This window comes from Salmo salar, chromosome 14 (assembly GCF_965601325.2).
Source record: "Salmo salar chromosome 14, fSalSal1, whole genome shotgun sequence".
In the NCBI taxonomy this organism is placed as follows: domain Eukaryota; kingdom Metazoa; phylum Chordata; class Actinopteri; order Salmoniformes; family Salmonidae; genus Salmo; species Salmo salar.
Genome location: NC_138304.1, coordinates 16,302,843 through 16,320,000, shown reverse-complemented (window position 1 = coordinate 16,320,000; position 17,158 = coordinate 16,302,843). Strand labels below are relative to the sequence as shown.

The 17,158-nt window shown below is 42.1% G+C and overlaps 1 protein-coding gene across 5 annotated transcripts in view; it reads right to left on the bottom strand.

Moving 5' to 3' along the window:
- Positions 1–17,158, bottom strand: part of LOC106568908 (cyclic AMP-dependent transcription factor ATF-6 alpha) — a 49,991-nt gene that overhangs the window by 10,488 nt on the left and 22,345 nt on the right. For 3 of the 5 annotated variants that reach the window (XM_014139710.2, XM_014139711.2, XM_014139713.2), the window contains exons 13-15: positions 14,634–14,701; positions 13,276–13,387; positions 1,620–1,704 (exon numbers count right to left, since the gene is read on the bottom strand). In XM_014139710.2, coding sequence (XP_013995185.2) covers positions 1,620–1,704; positions 13,276–13,387; positions 14,634–14,701 — 265 coding nt within the window. The remainder of the gene's footprint in view (positions 1–1,619; positions 1,705–13,275; positions 13,388–14,633; positions 14,702–17,158) is intronic. The other 2 variants (XM_014139712.2, XM_014139714.2) reach the window with 2 other exon arrangements.

The following is a 17,158-nucleotide window of genomic DNA, read 5'->3' as shown; positions in this document are numbered from 1 at the left end:
TGTTCCCTTTATTTTTTTGAGCAGTGTATATATATGTGTAGATATATATATGAGAGAGAACAAGAGAAATATATAGAAATATAGAAATATATATATATATATATTGTGGGAGTATGGATAGAGGGTGCTGAAGGTACACAACAGGGTGGCAGGCAGCTTAGCGGTTAGAGCGTTGGGCCACTAACCGAAAGGTTGCTTGTTTGAATCACCGAGCCGTCAAGGTGAAAAATCTGTTTGAGCAAGGCACTTAACCCTAATTGCTCCAGGGTGGCCGTTGTTGATGTTTGCTGACCCTGGCCGTGACCTCTCCGAGATTGTCTCAGTTGGGATATGCAACAAAAAAAAACATTTCCAACATACACATGCGTATTAATACACACGTGTACATGTGTGAAATAGGACAAATATAAGCACCCAACAAGCAGTGCGGCGTACAGTTCTGTTTTGTGAGATGATGCACAGCTGCATAACAAAGTTGATCCATACGACTCAGAAAACAGGTCATGGAAAGTTTCAGACCATTAAGAGTGTAAAGAGGGTAAGAGAGGCCTCTGCAGTGCTCTGTACTGAGGGGCCTCTGAGACGCACTAACGTATGTTCACAAGGGCCTGGCTGTTGGCCATGATGGTGGGGCTCCTGGATTGAGGGCAGCCGTTCCCCAGAGGACTCCAAGGAGAAAGGTTTTCTTATAGAGTTTCTATGAGAAACTGTACATTGGAAACCTCAGACGCTATGAGAATCAAGTGCAGTGGTTGTTTTCTAATTTTGAATTTTCACATTTTATACATCTTAACAAAACGTTTGAATGCTAATCATAGTACATATTATCGCAATACTTAGTAGCTTAAAATACAGACCTATAAAATGTATCAATAATTAATCATAACTGCACAAAAAAAAAAAACATTCTGAAGCCTGAGGGGACAAAACCCAAACAAAGGAGGGTGAGTAAGTTCAACGGGGAGCCCCATGACCTAGTAAAATCTGACACATATTTTCAAGCACTTCTCTGAAACTTAACCCTACCCGGTCACTGGAGAGACAGTAAATCACCTAAGATTAGAAAAGAAAAATGGCCTGTACAGTACTGTCTCTGAACTCCAGGAACTATATATATTCTTTCCTTAAAAGGGCATGGAAAACACAACAGTGTTCTGCTATCATCTGTATCCCACTTCCTTTCCTTTTCTTCAGGGTAGAAGGGACACCAACAGACCAATACAATTCCCCTCAGCAAAATAGCCTAACTCATTGCACATGCCAGAAATAAAAAGAGCTTAGCTTACACATGAAAGCGAGTTCTGTTACTGAATCAATAGGAAGTAAATACAGAGGAAAGCTTTCAAGACTAGAAGAAAAAGTGTGTGAGTATTCATCCACCACACTAACAATCAGTTGTTGAAGCTGGTTCAAGCTTTCACTAAACTAATGACTATAGTTACAGTGAGCGTAGGTTTTCTGTTTATACGCTGTGGGTAGGTGGAGGTGTAAATTGGCCGTGGCTTCTGATTACGTGAAAGCTCTGCTCTAAAACGTACAATAAACTTCCTTATAATTGAGAGTCAAAAGTTGATATTTGGCATGCTGTTGCTCAGTTCACATTGTCTACTGGTCCTTACCGTTCACATTAATAGCTGGTAACACCAAGGACATCTTTGGCCTGCTCCCCTTGCTGTGGTTGGTTGCAGGGAGCAGAAGGTGATCCTAGAGAAACAGAGAGAGAATGGGGGATTAGAGAGTGAATGCAGTGAGTCATTACTCAAGAGTTGACCTAGTCTTTAGACAATAAGGAGATACATTTGACAGTAGAGATGTTGTGCTGTTCAGGGCGGATTTTCTCTTTCAAATCCCAGTAGGACAATGCATGTGGACTCAATTTGATTTAACCTTTATTTAACTACAGTACTAGTCAAAGGTTTGGACACAGACTCATTCAAGGGTTTTTATTTTTACTATTTTCTACATTGTAGAATAATAGTGAAGACATCAAAACTATGAAATAACACATGGAATCATGTAGTAACCAGTGGCGTAAAGTACTTAAGTAAAAATACTTTAAAAGTACTACGCATTTGTACTTTACTATTTATGACAACTTTTACTTCACTACATTCCTAAATAAAATATTGTACTTTTTACTCCATACATTTTCCCTGACAACCACAAGTACTTGTTACATTTTGAATGCTTAGCAGGACAGGAAGTGTCAAATTCACGCACTTATCAACAGAAGACGTGGTCGTCCCTACTCCTGCGGGCCTTGTGGACTTACTAAACACAATTGCATCTTTTGTAAATAATGTCTGAGTGTTGGAGTGTGCCCCTGGCAATACATATATAAAAACAAGAAAATGGTGCTGTCTGCTTTGGTTAATAATATAAGGAATTTGAAATGATTTATACTTCTACTTTGATACTTAAGTATATTTTGGCTATTCAATTTACTTTTGATACTTAAGTATATTTAAAACCAAATACTTTTAGACTTTTACATTTACATTTAAGTCATTTAGCAGACGCTCTTATCCAGAGCGACTTACAAATTGGTGCATTCACCTTATGATATCCAGTGGAACAACCACTTTACAATAGTGCATCTAAATCTTTTAAGGGGGGGGGTTAGAAGGATTACTTTATCCTATCCTAGGTATTCCTTAAAGAGGTGGGGTTTCAGGTGTCTCCGGAAGGTGGTGATTGACTCCGCTGTCCTGGCGTCGTGAGGGAGCTTGTTCCACCATTGGGGTGCCAGAGCAGCGAACAGTTTTGACTGGGCTGAGCGGGAACTGTGCTTCCTCAGAGGTAGGGGGGCCAGCAGGCCAGAGGTGGATGAACGCAGTGCCCTTGTTTGGGTGTAGGGCCTGATCAGAGCCTGAAGGTATGGAGGTGCCGTTCCCTTCACAGCTCCGTAGGCAATCACCATGGTCTTGTAGCGGATGCGAGCATCAACTGGAAGCCAGTGGAGAGAGCGGAGGAGCGGGGTGACGTGAGAGAACTTGGGAAGGTTGAACACCAGACGGGCTGCGGCGTTCTGGATGAGTTGTAGGGGTTTAATGGCACAGGCAGGGAGCCCAGCCAACAGCGAGTTGCAGTAATCCAGACGGGAGATGACAAGTGCCTGGATTAGGACCTGCGCCGCTTCCTGTGTGAGGCAGGGTCGTACTCTGCGAATGTTGTATAGCATGAACCTACAGGATCGGGTCACCGCCTTGATGTTAGTGGAGAACGACAGGGTGTTGTCCAGGATCACGCCAAGGTTCTTAGCACTCTGGGAGGAGGACACAAGGGAGTTGTCAACCGTGATGGCGAGATCATGGAACGGGCAGTCCTTCCCCGGGAGGAAGAGCAGCTCCGTCTTGCCGAGGTTCAGCTTGAGGTGGTGATCCGTCATCCACACTGATATGTCTGACAGACATGCAGAGATGCGATTCGCCGCCTGGTTATCAGAAGGGGGAAAGGAGAAGATTAATTGTGTGTCGTCTGCATAGCAATGATAGGAGAGACCATGTGAGGATATGACAGAGCCAAGTGACTTGGTGTATAGCGAGAATAGGAGAGGGCCTAGAACAGAGCCCTGGGGGACACCAGTGGTGAGAGCGCATGGTGCGGAGACAGATTCTCGCCACGCCACCTGGTAGGAGCGACCTGTCAGGTAGGACGCAATCCAAGCGTGGGCCGCGCCGGAGATGCCCAACTCGGAGAGGGTGGAGAGGAGGATCTGATGGTTCACAGTATCAAAGGCAGCAGATAGGTCTAGAAGGATGAGAGCAGAGGAGAGAGAGTTAGCTTTAGCAGTGCGGAGAGCCTCCGTGACACAGAGAAGAGCAGTCTCAGTTGAATGCCCAGTCTTGAAACCTGACTGATTAGGATCAAGAAGGTCATTCTGAGAGAGATAGCAGGAGAGCTGGCCAAGGACGGCACGTTCAAGAGTTTTGGAGAGAAAAGAAAGAAGGGATACTGTAGTTGTTGACATCGGAGGGATCGAGTGTAGGTTTTTTCAGAAGGGGTGCAACTCTCGCTCTCTTGAAGACGGAAGGGACGTAGCCAGCGGTCAAGGATGAGTTGATGAGCGAGGTGAGGTAGGGGAGAAGGTCTCCGGAAATGGTCTGGAGAAGAGAGGAGGGGATAGGGTCAAGTGGGCAGGTTGTTGGGCGGCCGGCCGTCACAAGACGCGAGATTTCATCTGGAGAGAGAGGGGAGAAAGAGGTCAAAGCACAGGGTAGGGCAGTGTGAGCAGGACCAGCAGTGTCGTTTGACTTAGCAACGAGGATCGGATATCGTCAACCTTCTTTTCAAAATGGTTGACGAAGTCATCCGCAGAGAGGGAGGAGGGGGGGGGGGAGGGGGAGGAGGATTCAGGAGGGAGGAGAAGGTAGCAAAGAGCTTCCTAGGGTTAGAGGCAGATGCTTGGAATTTAGAGTGGTAGAAAGTGGCTTTAGCAGCAGAGACAGAAGAGGAGAATGTAGAGAGGAGGGAGTGAAAGGATGCCAGGTCCGCAGGGAGGCGAGTTTTCCTCCATTTCCGCTCGGCTGCCCGGAGCCCTGTTCTGTGAGCTCGTAGTGAGTCGTCGAGCCACGGAGCAGGAGGGGAGGACCGAGCCGGCCTGGAGGATAGGGGACAGAGAAAATCAAAGGATGCAGAAAGGGAGGAGAGGAGGGTTGAGGAGGCAGAATCAGGAGATAGGTTGGAGAAGGTTTGAGCAGAGGGAAGAGATGATAGGATGGAAGAGGAGAGAGTAGCGGGAGAGAGAGAGCGAAGGTTGGGACGGCGCAATACCATCCGAGTAGGGGCAGAGTGAGAAGTGTTGGATGAGAGCAAGAGGGAAAAGGATACAAGGTAGTGGTCGGAGATTTGGAGGGGAGTTGCAATGAGATTAGTGGAAGAACAGCATCTAGTAAAGATGAGGTCAAGCGTATTGCCTGCCTTGTGAGTAGGGGGGAAGGTGAGAGGGTGAGGTCAAAAGAGGAGAGGAGTGGAAAGAAGGAGGCAGAGAGGAATGAGTCAAAGGTAGACGTGGGGAGGTTAAAGTCACCCAGAACTGTGAGAGGTGAGCCATCTTCAGGAAAGGAACTTATCAAGGCGTCAAGCTCATTGATGAACTCTCCAAGGGAACCTGGAGGGCGATAAATGATAAGGATGTTAAGCTTGAAAGGGCTGGTAACTGTGACAGCATGGAATTCAAATGAGGAGATAGACAGATGGGTCAGGGGAGAAAGAGAGAATGTCCACTTGGGAGAGATGAGGATTCCAGTGCCACCACCCCGCTGGCTCGATGCTCTAGGGGTATGCGAGAACACGTGGGCAGACGAAGTAGTATTTTACTCAAGTAGTATTTTACTGGGTGACTTTCACTTTTACTTGAGTAACTTTCTATTAAAAAGGTATCTATACTTTTACTCAAGTATGAAAATAGGGTACTTTTTCCACCACTGGTAGTAACCAAAAAAAGTGTTAAACAAATCAAAATATATTGTAGATTTTAGATTCTTCAAAGTAGCCAAACTTTTGCATTGATGACAGCTCTGCACAGTCTTGGCATTCTCTCAACCAACTTCATGAGGAGTGCTTTTCAAACAGTCTTGAAGGAGTTTCCACATATGCTGAGCACTAGTTGGCTGCTTTTCCTTCACTCTGAGGTCCAATTGATCCCAAACCATTGCAATTGGGTTGAGGTCGGGTGATTGTGGAGGCCAGGTCATCTGATGCAGCACTCCATCACTCTCTTTCTTGGTCAAATAGCCCTTACACAGCCTGGAGGTGTGTTGGGTAATTGTCCTGTTAAAAAACAAATGACAGTCCCACTAAGGGCAAACTAGATGGGATGGCATATCGCTGCAAAATGCTGTGGTAGCCATGCTGGTTAAGTGTGCCTTGAATTGTAAATAAATCACAGACAGTGTCACGAGCAAAGCACCATCACACCTCCTCCTCCATGCTTCACGGTGGGAACCACATATGCAGAGATCATCTGTTCACCTACTCCGCGTCTCACAAAGACATGGCGGTTGGAACCAAAAATCTCACATTTGGACTCATCAGACCAAAAAGACGGTCTAATGTCCATTGCTCATGATTGTTGGCCCAAGCAAGTCTTTTCTTCTTATTGGTGTTCTTTAGTAATGGTTTCTTTGCAGCAATTCAACCATGAAGGCCTGATTCACACAGTCTCCTCTGAACACTTGATGTTGAGATGTGTCTGTTACTTGAACTCTGTGAAGCATTTATTTGGAATGCAATTTCTGAGGCTGGTAACTCTAATGAACTTATCCTCTGCAGCAGAGGTGACTCTGGGTTTTCCTTCCTGTGGCGGTCCTCATGAGAGCCAGTTTCATCATAGCGCTTGATGGTTTTTGCGACTGCACTTCAATCTTTCCGGATTGACTGACCTTAATTTCTTAAAGTAATGATGGACTGTCGTTTCTCTATGCTTATTTGAGCTGTTCTTGCCATAATATGGACTTGGTCTTTAACCAAATAGGGCTAGCTTCTGTATACCACCCCTACCTTGTCACAACACAACTGATTGGCTCAAACACATTAAGGAAAGAAATTCCACAAATGAACTTTTAACAAGGCACACCTGTTAATTGAAATGCATTCCAGGTGACTACCTCATGAAGCTGGTTGAGAGAATGCCAAGAGTGTGGAAAGCTATCAAGGCAAAGGGAGGCTACTTTGAAGAATCTCAAATATAAAATATATTTTGATGTGTTTAACACTTTTTTGGCTACTACATGAATCCATATGTGTTATTTCATAGTTTTCATGTATTTACTATTATTATACAATGTAGAAAATAGTAAAAATAAAGAAAAACCCTTGAATGAGTAGGTGTGTCCAAACTTTTGACTGGTACTGTATGTAGTCCCACTGACATCAGAATAACTATTTCCCAAGGGCGACCTGAAAATGTAGATAATTTACAGTCATGGGTGCCATGGTCAAGGGGAGTGACTACAACCCAAACAATGCCTCAAGCCACTGTCTGTCCACCTATAGGCTGACAACAAGAAAAAAATACATGTAATGACAGACCAGAGACATCCAGACCCTTCCGTGGCCACTGCGGCCATAACTCTGAAGTGCACGCACCATGAACCCCACAAGGCACAAGAGGTATGGAATTCACAAAAATACATCCTAAAGAGAACTTAAGGCCAATAAATCTCAACATACACTGACCAGTGACCATACCTTTGACTGTATAATGTTTTCACAGTTTGGGGTGTAAAGACAGTCATTGTTTGAAGAGACAGGCCAAAAACAGTAGTTAACAACAGCGTTGACACCTGGACAGCAGGTTGTGACATACACGTAAAAAGAACAGGAGAATGATGTGGTTGTAAATGTATTTTAAAAGTAGACAGCTGGGGCTCTATGAAAATAATCAATGATGGGCACATTAGCTAGACAAGCCATCCATTGTTCAAAGAAATAATCACAAATCAAGCACATGGCCATTAAAACCCAGACCATATCAGAGACAGTCATTTCTTGACACAAACCAAGGCTACTTTTCCTCCATTTTTATTAAGTTGGCAGAGATCAAATGCATCTACATGCTGTCTGATCAGCTAGTCATCTAGGTTCCCTCCATAGAACCATAGCCTTTATTAGAGGCATAAACACAGTAATTCAAAGTCCTGTTAAACATCGGTGGTCTGGGAGAGGAGACCCATGCATGGTTGAGAGACCACTGTCCTTCTGTGTTTGATTTAGCCTTCCTGCAGTGCCAGGTGGGTCGGTTCTGCAGTTTGCGACTATTCCATTGGTTCTATTGGGGCAGGCAAACTCAATCAAGCCCAGCTAAAGTATTTGAAAAGATTTTAAAGAGTTAAAACAGAGCTGTTCCTGCGAGAAGAAGTCATGGAAAAACTAGGAACTTCAGCCCGAAGCTCACTGATGTAGAAAATATATATATATATACAGTAAAGTAGGTCTATAGACTGAAGAGCTACGGGGTCAATTAGGATCATTGAAGTTAGAGCTCCCAAGGACTAGTTAACATATCAAAAGACACAAAAGCCTAAAAAATATATGTTTACAGTAGACTAGAGTGACGGCACTGAGGTAAATATTTTGTTTTGAAGCCAGCTGCCACTCTGGGGAGTACATATGACTTTACCTCAGATGGACATAGATGGCTAACATAAATGTTATCATCTGCTAAAAGTAACTAGCTACATGATTGGTCTGCTTCTGAGTAAAATATCGGCGCCAGTACGGAATGGCCCGGATCAGCACAATACAGTGTCTAAATAACAGTGTAAGTAGGTGGAAATTAACATTGAGAAGACATGGAAGCCAGGGTCAACTGCACTTGAAATAGACTGAGACTCTGGTTCTGATCCAGCCCTTGAAACAACACCAGTTCCAAGAACCTGACAGAAGTAAGGAGCTTAGTGAAAAACACACACCAGGCACTGTTCCCCATTGGGTATTCACAGCACACACAGGCACACGTGATAACACACACACACACGTATACATGGATTTTGAATTGTAGATATGTGGAAGTAGAGTAGTGGCTTGGGGGAACACACTTAATGTGTTGTGAAAAGTGTCAGGAAACGTAATGTCATTTTGATTGTATATACAGTTGAAGTCGGAGGTTTACATACACTTAGGTTGGAGTCATTAAAACTCGTTTTTCAACCACTCCGCAAATTTCTTGTTAACAAACTATAGTTTTGGAGAGTCGGTTAGGATATCTACTTTGTGCTAATTGACATCATTTGAGTCAATTGAAGGTGTGGATGTGTTTGAAGGCCTACCTTCAAACTCAGTGCCTCTTTGCTTGACATCATGGGAAAATCAAAAGAAATCAGCCAAGACCTCAGAAATAAAATTGTAGACCTCCACAAGTCTGGTTCATCCTTGGGAGCAATTTCCAAACACCTGAAGGTACCACGTTCATCTGTATAAACAATAGTACACAAGTATAAACACCACGGGACCACACAGGCGTCATACCACTCAGGAAGGAGACGCCTTCTGTCTCCTAGAGATGAACGTACTTTGGTGCGAAAAGTGCAAATCAATCCCAGAACAACAGCAAAGGACCTTGTGAAGATGCTGGAGGAAAGATACAAAAGTATCTATAGCCACAGTAAAACAAGTCCTATATCAACATAACCTGAAAGGCCGCTCAGCAAGGAAGAAGCCACTGCTCCAAAACCGCCTTTAAAAAGCCAGGCTACGGTTTGCAACTGCACATGGGGACAAAGATCGTACTTTTCGGAAAAATGTCCTCTGGTCTGATGAAACAAAAATAGAACTGTTTGGCCATAATGGCCATTGTTATGTTTGGAGGAAAAAGGGAGAGGCTTGCAAGCCGAAGAACACCATCCCAACCATGAAGCACGGGGGAGGTAGCATCGTGTTGTGGGGGTGCTTTGCTGCAGGAGGGACTGGTGCACTTCACAAAATAGATGGCATCATGAGGAGGACAATTATGTAGATATATTGAAGCAACATCTCAAGACATCAGTGAGAAAGTTAAAGCTTGGTCGCAAATGGGTCTTCCAAATGGACAATGACCCCAAGCATACTTACAAAGTTGTGGCAAAATGGCTTAAGGACAACAAAGTCAAGGTATTGGAGTGGCCATCTTTGTGATGGCCACTCCAATACCTTGACTTTGTTGTCCTTAAGAGTGCCCTGACCTCAATCCTATAGAAAATTGGTTGGCAGAACTGAAAAAAGTGTGTGCGAGCAAGGAGGCCTACAAACCTGACTCAGTTACACCAGCTCTGTCAGGAGGAATGGGCCAAAATTCGCCCAACTTATTGTGGGAAGCTTGTGGAAGGCTACCCGAAACATTTGACCCAAGTTAAACAATTTAAAGGCAATGCTACCAAATACTAATTGAGTGTATGTAAAGTTCTGACCCACTGGGAATGTGACAAAAGAAATAAAAGCTGAAATAAATAATTCTCTCTACTATTATTCTGACATTTCACATTCTTAAAATAAAGTGGTGATCCTAACTGACGTAAGACAGGGAATTTTTACTAGGATTAAATGTCAGGAATTGTGAAAAACTGAGTTTAAATGTATTTGGCTAAGGTGTATGTAAACTTCCTACTTCAACTGTAACTGCCTTAATGTTGCTGGACCCCAGGAAGAGTAGGCTAATGGAGATCCTTAATAAATACAAATAGAGCCTATCAACAGCCACCTTCAGGAGAATGAAAGAGGATTGATTATTGCTGTGTTGGTGCTTCAAGGGCTCATGCTAGCAGTCTTCAAAAGGACACATGCTAGCTGTCTTCATGGGGATACAGTAGGCCTGCCATTCGACTCTTTGGCAGAGGTTGTAATAGCGGCTAGGTCTGAACTCTATGAGACCACACGTTTCCATGAGTTTTGAAGAAGAAAAAAAAGAGAAGGAAAATAATTCTACCATTTTGTTCAAAAACATCTTTTGACTTTAGCGTAGTACCCCAGTGAGCCAATTATCCTCAACAAAAGTGATTCAGGCAGTGTAGGTATGTATATATTCCTGATAATCACATTCCCCTACAAAACCTTTGGGTTCTGCTTTTCCTTCCCACAGCAGCCCAGGTCTACCCATGTGCATCAAGTTAGTGTTCTGCTCTTTCCATCACTTGCGTTGTGGCGTGCGCTTTGGGACAGGCCAATGAAATCAGAAGCTGCTCTGTTCATTCCATCAGGCCAGAGAGAGGGCTGAGGCTTAGGAGAGCCGACTGCAGCTGTGCAGTCACTCCCTCCCTCCCTTCCTCCCTCCTCTACTGTACATTCTTGTCTACTGGTAGGACTCCATGGCTGGCTGAATTACCCATTTCAAGGCTAGAAGCACAGATCGTACAGAAGCCGGCAGCCACATCAAATAATGTCACAACTCTTGTTTGCAGAGTGCCATTCATCCAGTTACTGTAAATACGTGACACTCCCTTAAAAAAAGAAAAATTTCACACATGTTGAACTTCGTATTCATCATCTCCAGCACCACCCCAACATATGTGAAAATGGTGTGTTTCTATTTTTTTGTAGTAAAACAGATTCAAATGTAGATATGTTCCTTTAAGATCGTCAAAGTGTGGAGGGTTTGACTCATTGACAACAGCTCAATGTACAGCTTATGTACAGTAACTACTGGAAAGGAGCATACTTGGTTTGCCAGCAAGCGGTTTCCATTGACGCCATGATACCCAAAAATTGTATAAGAGTCTCTTATTCGGTCTGAATGATGTAGGCAGGTCTGAAGGCAGGCGGTAGGTGGGTAGATGTCTCCATTGGGGCTCGGTAAACAGGGCCTTCGGGAAACATATTTGGTCCTTGGATAAAGGACCCTCAGATAGCAGAGCTGACGGGCACACAAAAGAGCTAAAGAGGGGCCCCTGGGAGTTGATGGTCCAAATGGAGAGATTGTGATCAGAGTTCACTTTCCTTCTCTCTCTCTGCCTGTTTCTCTCACTCTCAGGTTCTCACAAAACAGACGTTGGCAGGCCATCAGAGAGAATGGTCCCTGCTAACTCTCCTGAGCAGTCATCAGGTAGGAATAACGTTGCAAATCAGACCTAAGACTTTCTGAATAGATGGCTAATTGAATATGTGGGGGGGGGGGGGGGGTTATGGGTGCAATGGAATAAGACAGTCAGTCCTTCTGGTTGAGAATGACAATGGAAGCCTTCTCAGTGTAACCGAGGCAGAACTAAGAAGGGATTCAGCCGATTAGCATCATGAGAATACTTTTACGAAGCCTCAGAAGACTTTACAGGTTTCCCTCTATGATATGTCTAAAGGAATGCCTGGAAACCTATCAGAGGAGAAGGACTAACAGATCTAGGGGGTCTCAGAGTTCATAGTTTGTGGTAACTTTTATGAAAATGGAGGTATGTTCATTTTGGTCATCGAATACAGTTTCCTGGCAGAGGTTGCCGATAAACAGGTTCTTTTGATTTCTGCTTTAATGTAAATGTATTAAAGATGTGTCAGTACAATGGATACATCATTCGAATTGACCAGACAAAAGATGTCAAAATGTGTATGACGGAAGGAAGATGTGCTTAATCAATAAATCAAAAGATTATCTGTGGTTAGGCTACACCAAATAAAAATGTGAAATTCCAATCTTATAGCTTAGGAGAAATGGACTCCGTCGGTAACCCTAAACGGTCATGTTACGCCAAAACACCACACAGAATAAAATGAATAAGAACAGCCTCAAGGACCTTCTTTATTGTTCTAGATAATTCCTACCGAATGTGCTCCCTCAGAATTCTATACATCAAACACACGAATGAAACTCGCCAATTGGTCAGTCATTAACTGAACACTGTTAAAGCTACAAATCACATACTAATGCATTACATATGCTCATTTGTGACGATTGAAGTGCCAATGTACATATTTAAAATCAGCCACAGCCATTCTTCAAGCCTCATTCATTCATGCATTCCAAATCAAATCACATTTTATTGGTCACATGCACATATTTAGCAGATGTTATTGCGGGTGTAGCGGAATGCTTGTGTTCCTAGTTCCAACAGTGCAGTAGTGTCTAACAATTCACAACAATACACACAAATCTAAAAGTAAAAGAATGGAATTAAGAAATATATTAATATTAGATTGAGCAATGTCGGAGTGGCATTGACTGAAATACAGTAGAATAGAATACAGTATATACATAAGAGATGAGTAAAGCAATATGTAAACGTTATTTAAACATTATTTTAACATTTGGGAGGAGAAAAAAAAGGAGAGGAAATATATTTCCTAAGCTTCAAAAGACCATCTGCTTTTTCAGTTGGGGCTTTCCGCCTTCAATTAAGACAGAAACTTGGTACCCTTGGTTATGCTCAATATGCCCTTCAAAATTGTTTCATGACCGCTTTATGATTCTGTTTCTTTCCCACTCAGCAGTTTCATCTGTTGAAGACATGCTGATGACAATACTGCGTCATGAAACAGACCAGATCTCCATTTGGCCATGAGATCAGTCACAATCCGAAGGACACATTGTTGCCTACTTCTATGGAAAATGCTATGGAATACGGGGCTCTCGAGTGGCACAGCGGTCTAAGGCACTGCATCTCAGTGCTAGAGGCGTTATTACAGACACCCTGGTTCGAATCCAGGCTGTATCACAACCGGCCGTGATTGGGAGTCCCATAGGGCGGCGCGCAATTGGCCCAGCGTCGTCCGAGTTTGGCCGGTGTAGGCCGTCATTGTAAATCAGAATTTTTTCTTAAGTGACTTGCCTAGTTAAATAAAAAAATCTAAAATAAAAATATGCATGGGGTGACTCACCCTGCGAAAGGACACCACGTAGAAAGTGTCGCCTCGTCGATTTAACTCATCAAAGAAGTCCCTGTAGCTTTGATGGCGTGAGTAGTACACCTGAACCTCACTCCCTGGCCTACTGAGAGAGAGACAGAGGTGACAGTGAAATACATTATATGACATCCAAATATGGCATATCAAAACTAAATCAAACATAACTTGAATTACATATCAGATGTATATTAACTGACATCTAAGAGTCTGACAACAACATTCAGACCGAGAACATGATGAAATTTACAGTAACTACATTTACTGTAACTAAAATCACTGTCTCCTTTACATTAACCATTATTACAATGGTATTATTATGCCTATTACTATATTTTAAGATAATAAGTAAACTAGTAATAGTACTGCAAGTTCTCAGCTCACAGTGTAACAAGTTGTATGTGTACCACACATATTTTTATATTACACCTTTTTTTACTTCTTCGGGATCAGTGTCCCATCCACGGGATGGTTGAGCTAACGTAGGCTAATGCGATTAGCATGAGGTTGTAAGTAACAAGAACATTTCCCAGGACATAGACATATCTGAAATTGGCAGAAAGATTAACAAGAATTTAAGCTAACTGCACTGTCCAATTTACAGTAGCTATTACAGTGAAATAATACCATGCTATTGTTTGAGGAGAGTGCATCGTTTTGAACTTGAAAAGTTATTAAATAAACAAATTAGGTACATTTGGGCAGTCTTGATACAACATTTTGAACAGAAATACAATGGTTCATTGGATCAGTCTAAAACTTTGCACATACACTGCTGCCATCTAGTGGCCAAAATCTAAATTGCACCTGGGCTGGAATAACACATTATGGCCTTTCTCTTGCATTTCAAAGATGATGATACAAAAAAAAACGGCCGTTTTTTTTCTTTGTATTATCTATTACCAGATGTAATGTGTTTTTTTCTCCTACATTCCTTTCACATTTACACAAACTCAAAGTGTTTCCTTTCAAATAGTATCAAGTATATGCATATCCTTGCTTCAGTGCCTGAGATAAAAGGCAGTTAGATTTGGATATGTCATTTCAGGCGAAAACTGAAAAAAAAGGGTCAGTCCAATACGATTCATGTAGCATAGGTCTACCATTTGGTGACTTGGTAGACAAGGCTACCATTGTGGTTGGGCAGCTAAATAGCAACACCACTGGTTTGGCCTCTCATTCTACTGAAGAAACAGTAGTGGAGCCAGAAAGAAAACCATGGCCATAAAATCATTTGGAGAGAAATATGGTGAACATCTGAAGAGTTTGGGAAAGTGACACATCGAAAATACTGTAGGGTCCATTTAAAACGCAATTTTTTGATAAATACTTACTCAGAGTAGCGGACTGTTACAACCGAGTTACTGGACTGGTTCGTCTGGGGTCTCTCCTCAGGTGACTTCTGTGAAAAAGTGATAAAATGCTGGTCAGTGAGTCATTTCAGTTGAATTCTGAAACTGGAATCATATACTGAAGACTGGAATACCATTGTGTTTTTTGTCTTGGCTGACTGATGACAAACTAAAAAACAAGTAGAACTTAAAAAGAGACATATTAGTTATTTATGTGGCATTTTTTTGGTAGTTGACCATTTCCTTAGCCAGTACGCCACATTAATTGACTTCAGCATGCTCTCTAAGAGCAGTGCTTTGTTGTACTGACCATAAGAGCCTGATCCTCATCCTATCTCTGCTATACATATGGCCTGTGAACTACACGTGAAACTAAAGTACAGGAATAAAACCTGTCACCATGCAAAATACATGTAAGCTGAAACGTTTTCTTTTAAAATTCAATACACTTCCCCTTTAAAAACGTTCCGATCAAAATCTAAAAACATATCAGTTAGCTTCTTTTAAGTCATGTTTGAGCACTTCGGGAATAATTTGATACGACCCATATCGTTGGATGACACATGCAATATTACCATAAAAACCAACAAGGCTGGGATGAAATGAACACTTTAAAAATAACTGACTAAAGCCTATCAATCAAAGACAATGACAGTGAGTCCTGGCACACAGGTTCAACAGGTCACTGCATGAGTGGCCAGCAGCTGTGCAAACAGCATCAGGCTCATTTTGAGAAATTAGTCTTCCTAGCATTTCGGGACATGCAGAGGCTCTGAAAAGGCGTTTAATGTTTCACTGTGGTTAGAGATTTGTGCCCAGAGCGATGTACATTTTATGTCACCCTCGGTCTCAAACCTCACCCCTCATTGAGTCAATCAACAACTCTCCTTACTCTAAGTCAATCGTCATGCCTCAGCCTCACGCTTCAAGGAGGGTAGACACCGGACTTAAGGAGGGGTGAGGCATGAGGCTGAGGGTATAGAATGTACACCTTAGGGAGAGCCGAAACTGTGGACATAATTAAGAGATCTTAAAACACTCCTTTTTAGCTTTGCTTTTCCTTAGGGTGCTTTTTAATCATTCAGATTTTAGTGTTATTCTTTAGTTTTTTTATCCTCATGTTGTGTGGTAAATAAATATTTAATATATACAACTTGCTGTATAAATAAAGCTTGATTTAATTTGATTACACCATACCTCAGTACAGATGAGGGTGATTAGGATTCCATTGAGTCTAATTCTAGTCTCCGATAAATCCTACCGAATGTAGTACAAGTTTACCACAGGCTTTTTAGGACATTTCAGAAACTCAGAAGATACTGAACTGTATCCTGGTGCGGAGCAGAGATGAGATGAGATTGGATAGACAGAGGGCACTTCAAATCCAATCACATTCTATTCGTCACATGCACTGAATACAATAGGTGTAGACCTACAGTGAAATGCTTAGTTACAAGCTCTTCCTCAACGATGTATAGTTAAATAAAGACAATAAAAACACAGAAGAATGTAGGCTATTTACAAGGAGTACCAATACCATATCGATGTGCAGAGATACGTGGTAGTTTAGGTAGATACAGTGATACAATGACTGAGGTTAAAGTGCAGACAGTCTGTTTTAATTTGAGGGTAATTTCATCCATATCAGGTGAACCATTCAGAAATTACAGCACTTTTTGTACATAGTCCCCCCCCCCCCATTTTAGGGGACCAAAAGTACTGGGACAAAATCACTTATGTGTATTAAAGTATTTTAAAGTTTAAAGAACAGAATATGTTTCTAAACACTTCTACATTAATGTGGATGCTACCATGATTACAGACAGTCATGAATGAATCGTGAATAATTATGAGTGAGAAAGTTACAGATGCACAAAAATCATACCCCTAAAAAGGCTAACTTCCCCTGTTTTTATAATGGTGAGAGGTTAGCATGTCTTGGGGGTATGATATTTGTGCATCTGTAACTTTCTCATTCATCATTATTCCCGATTCATTCAGGATTATCCGTAATCATGGTAGCATCCACATTAATGTAGAAGTGTTTAGAAACATATTCTATTCGTAATTACAATAAAAGTCCCTCCAAAATGACAAAATACATTTTCATTCATTTACATTGAGCATAAAATAATCTGAAACACAACCAAAACAAACAAAAAAATGTGTCCAACAACTTTGTAGTCACAAGCTTGATGTAATCATTGCGTGCTAGGAATATGGGACCACATACTATTCTTTTGACTACGATATGGATGAAAAAACCCTCAAAATAATGTTGACAGTCTGCACTTTAACCTCATAGTCATTGTATCATATTTCGACACGCACACCACAGAAAACCCCAAAATAAAATCCGCAATGCATAGTGACTTTACCCCTACCTACATGTACAAATTACCTCGACTAACCTGTACATTGACTCGGTACCGGTACCCCCTGTATATAGCCAAATGTTTTACTTTTAGTTTATTTAGTAAATATTTTCTTATATCTATTTTCTTAAA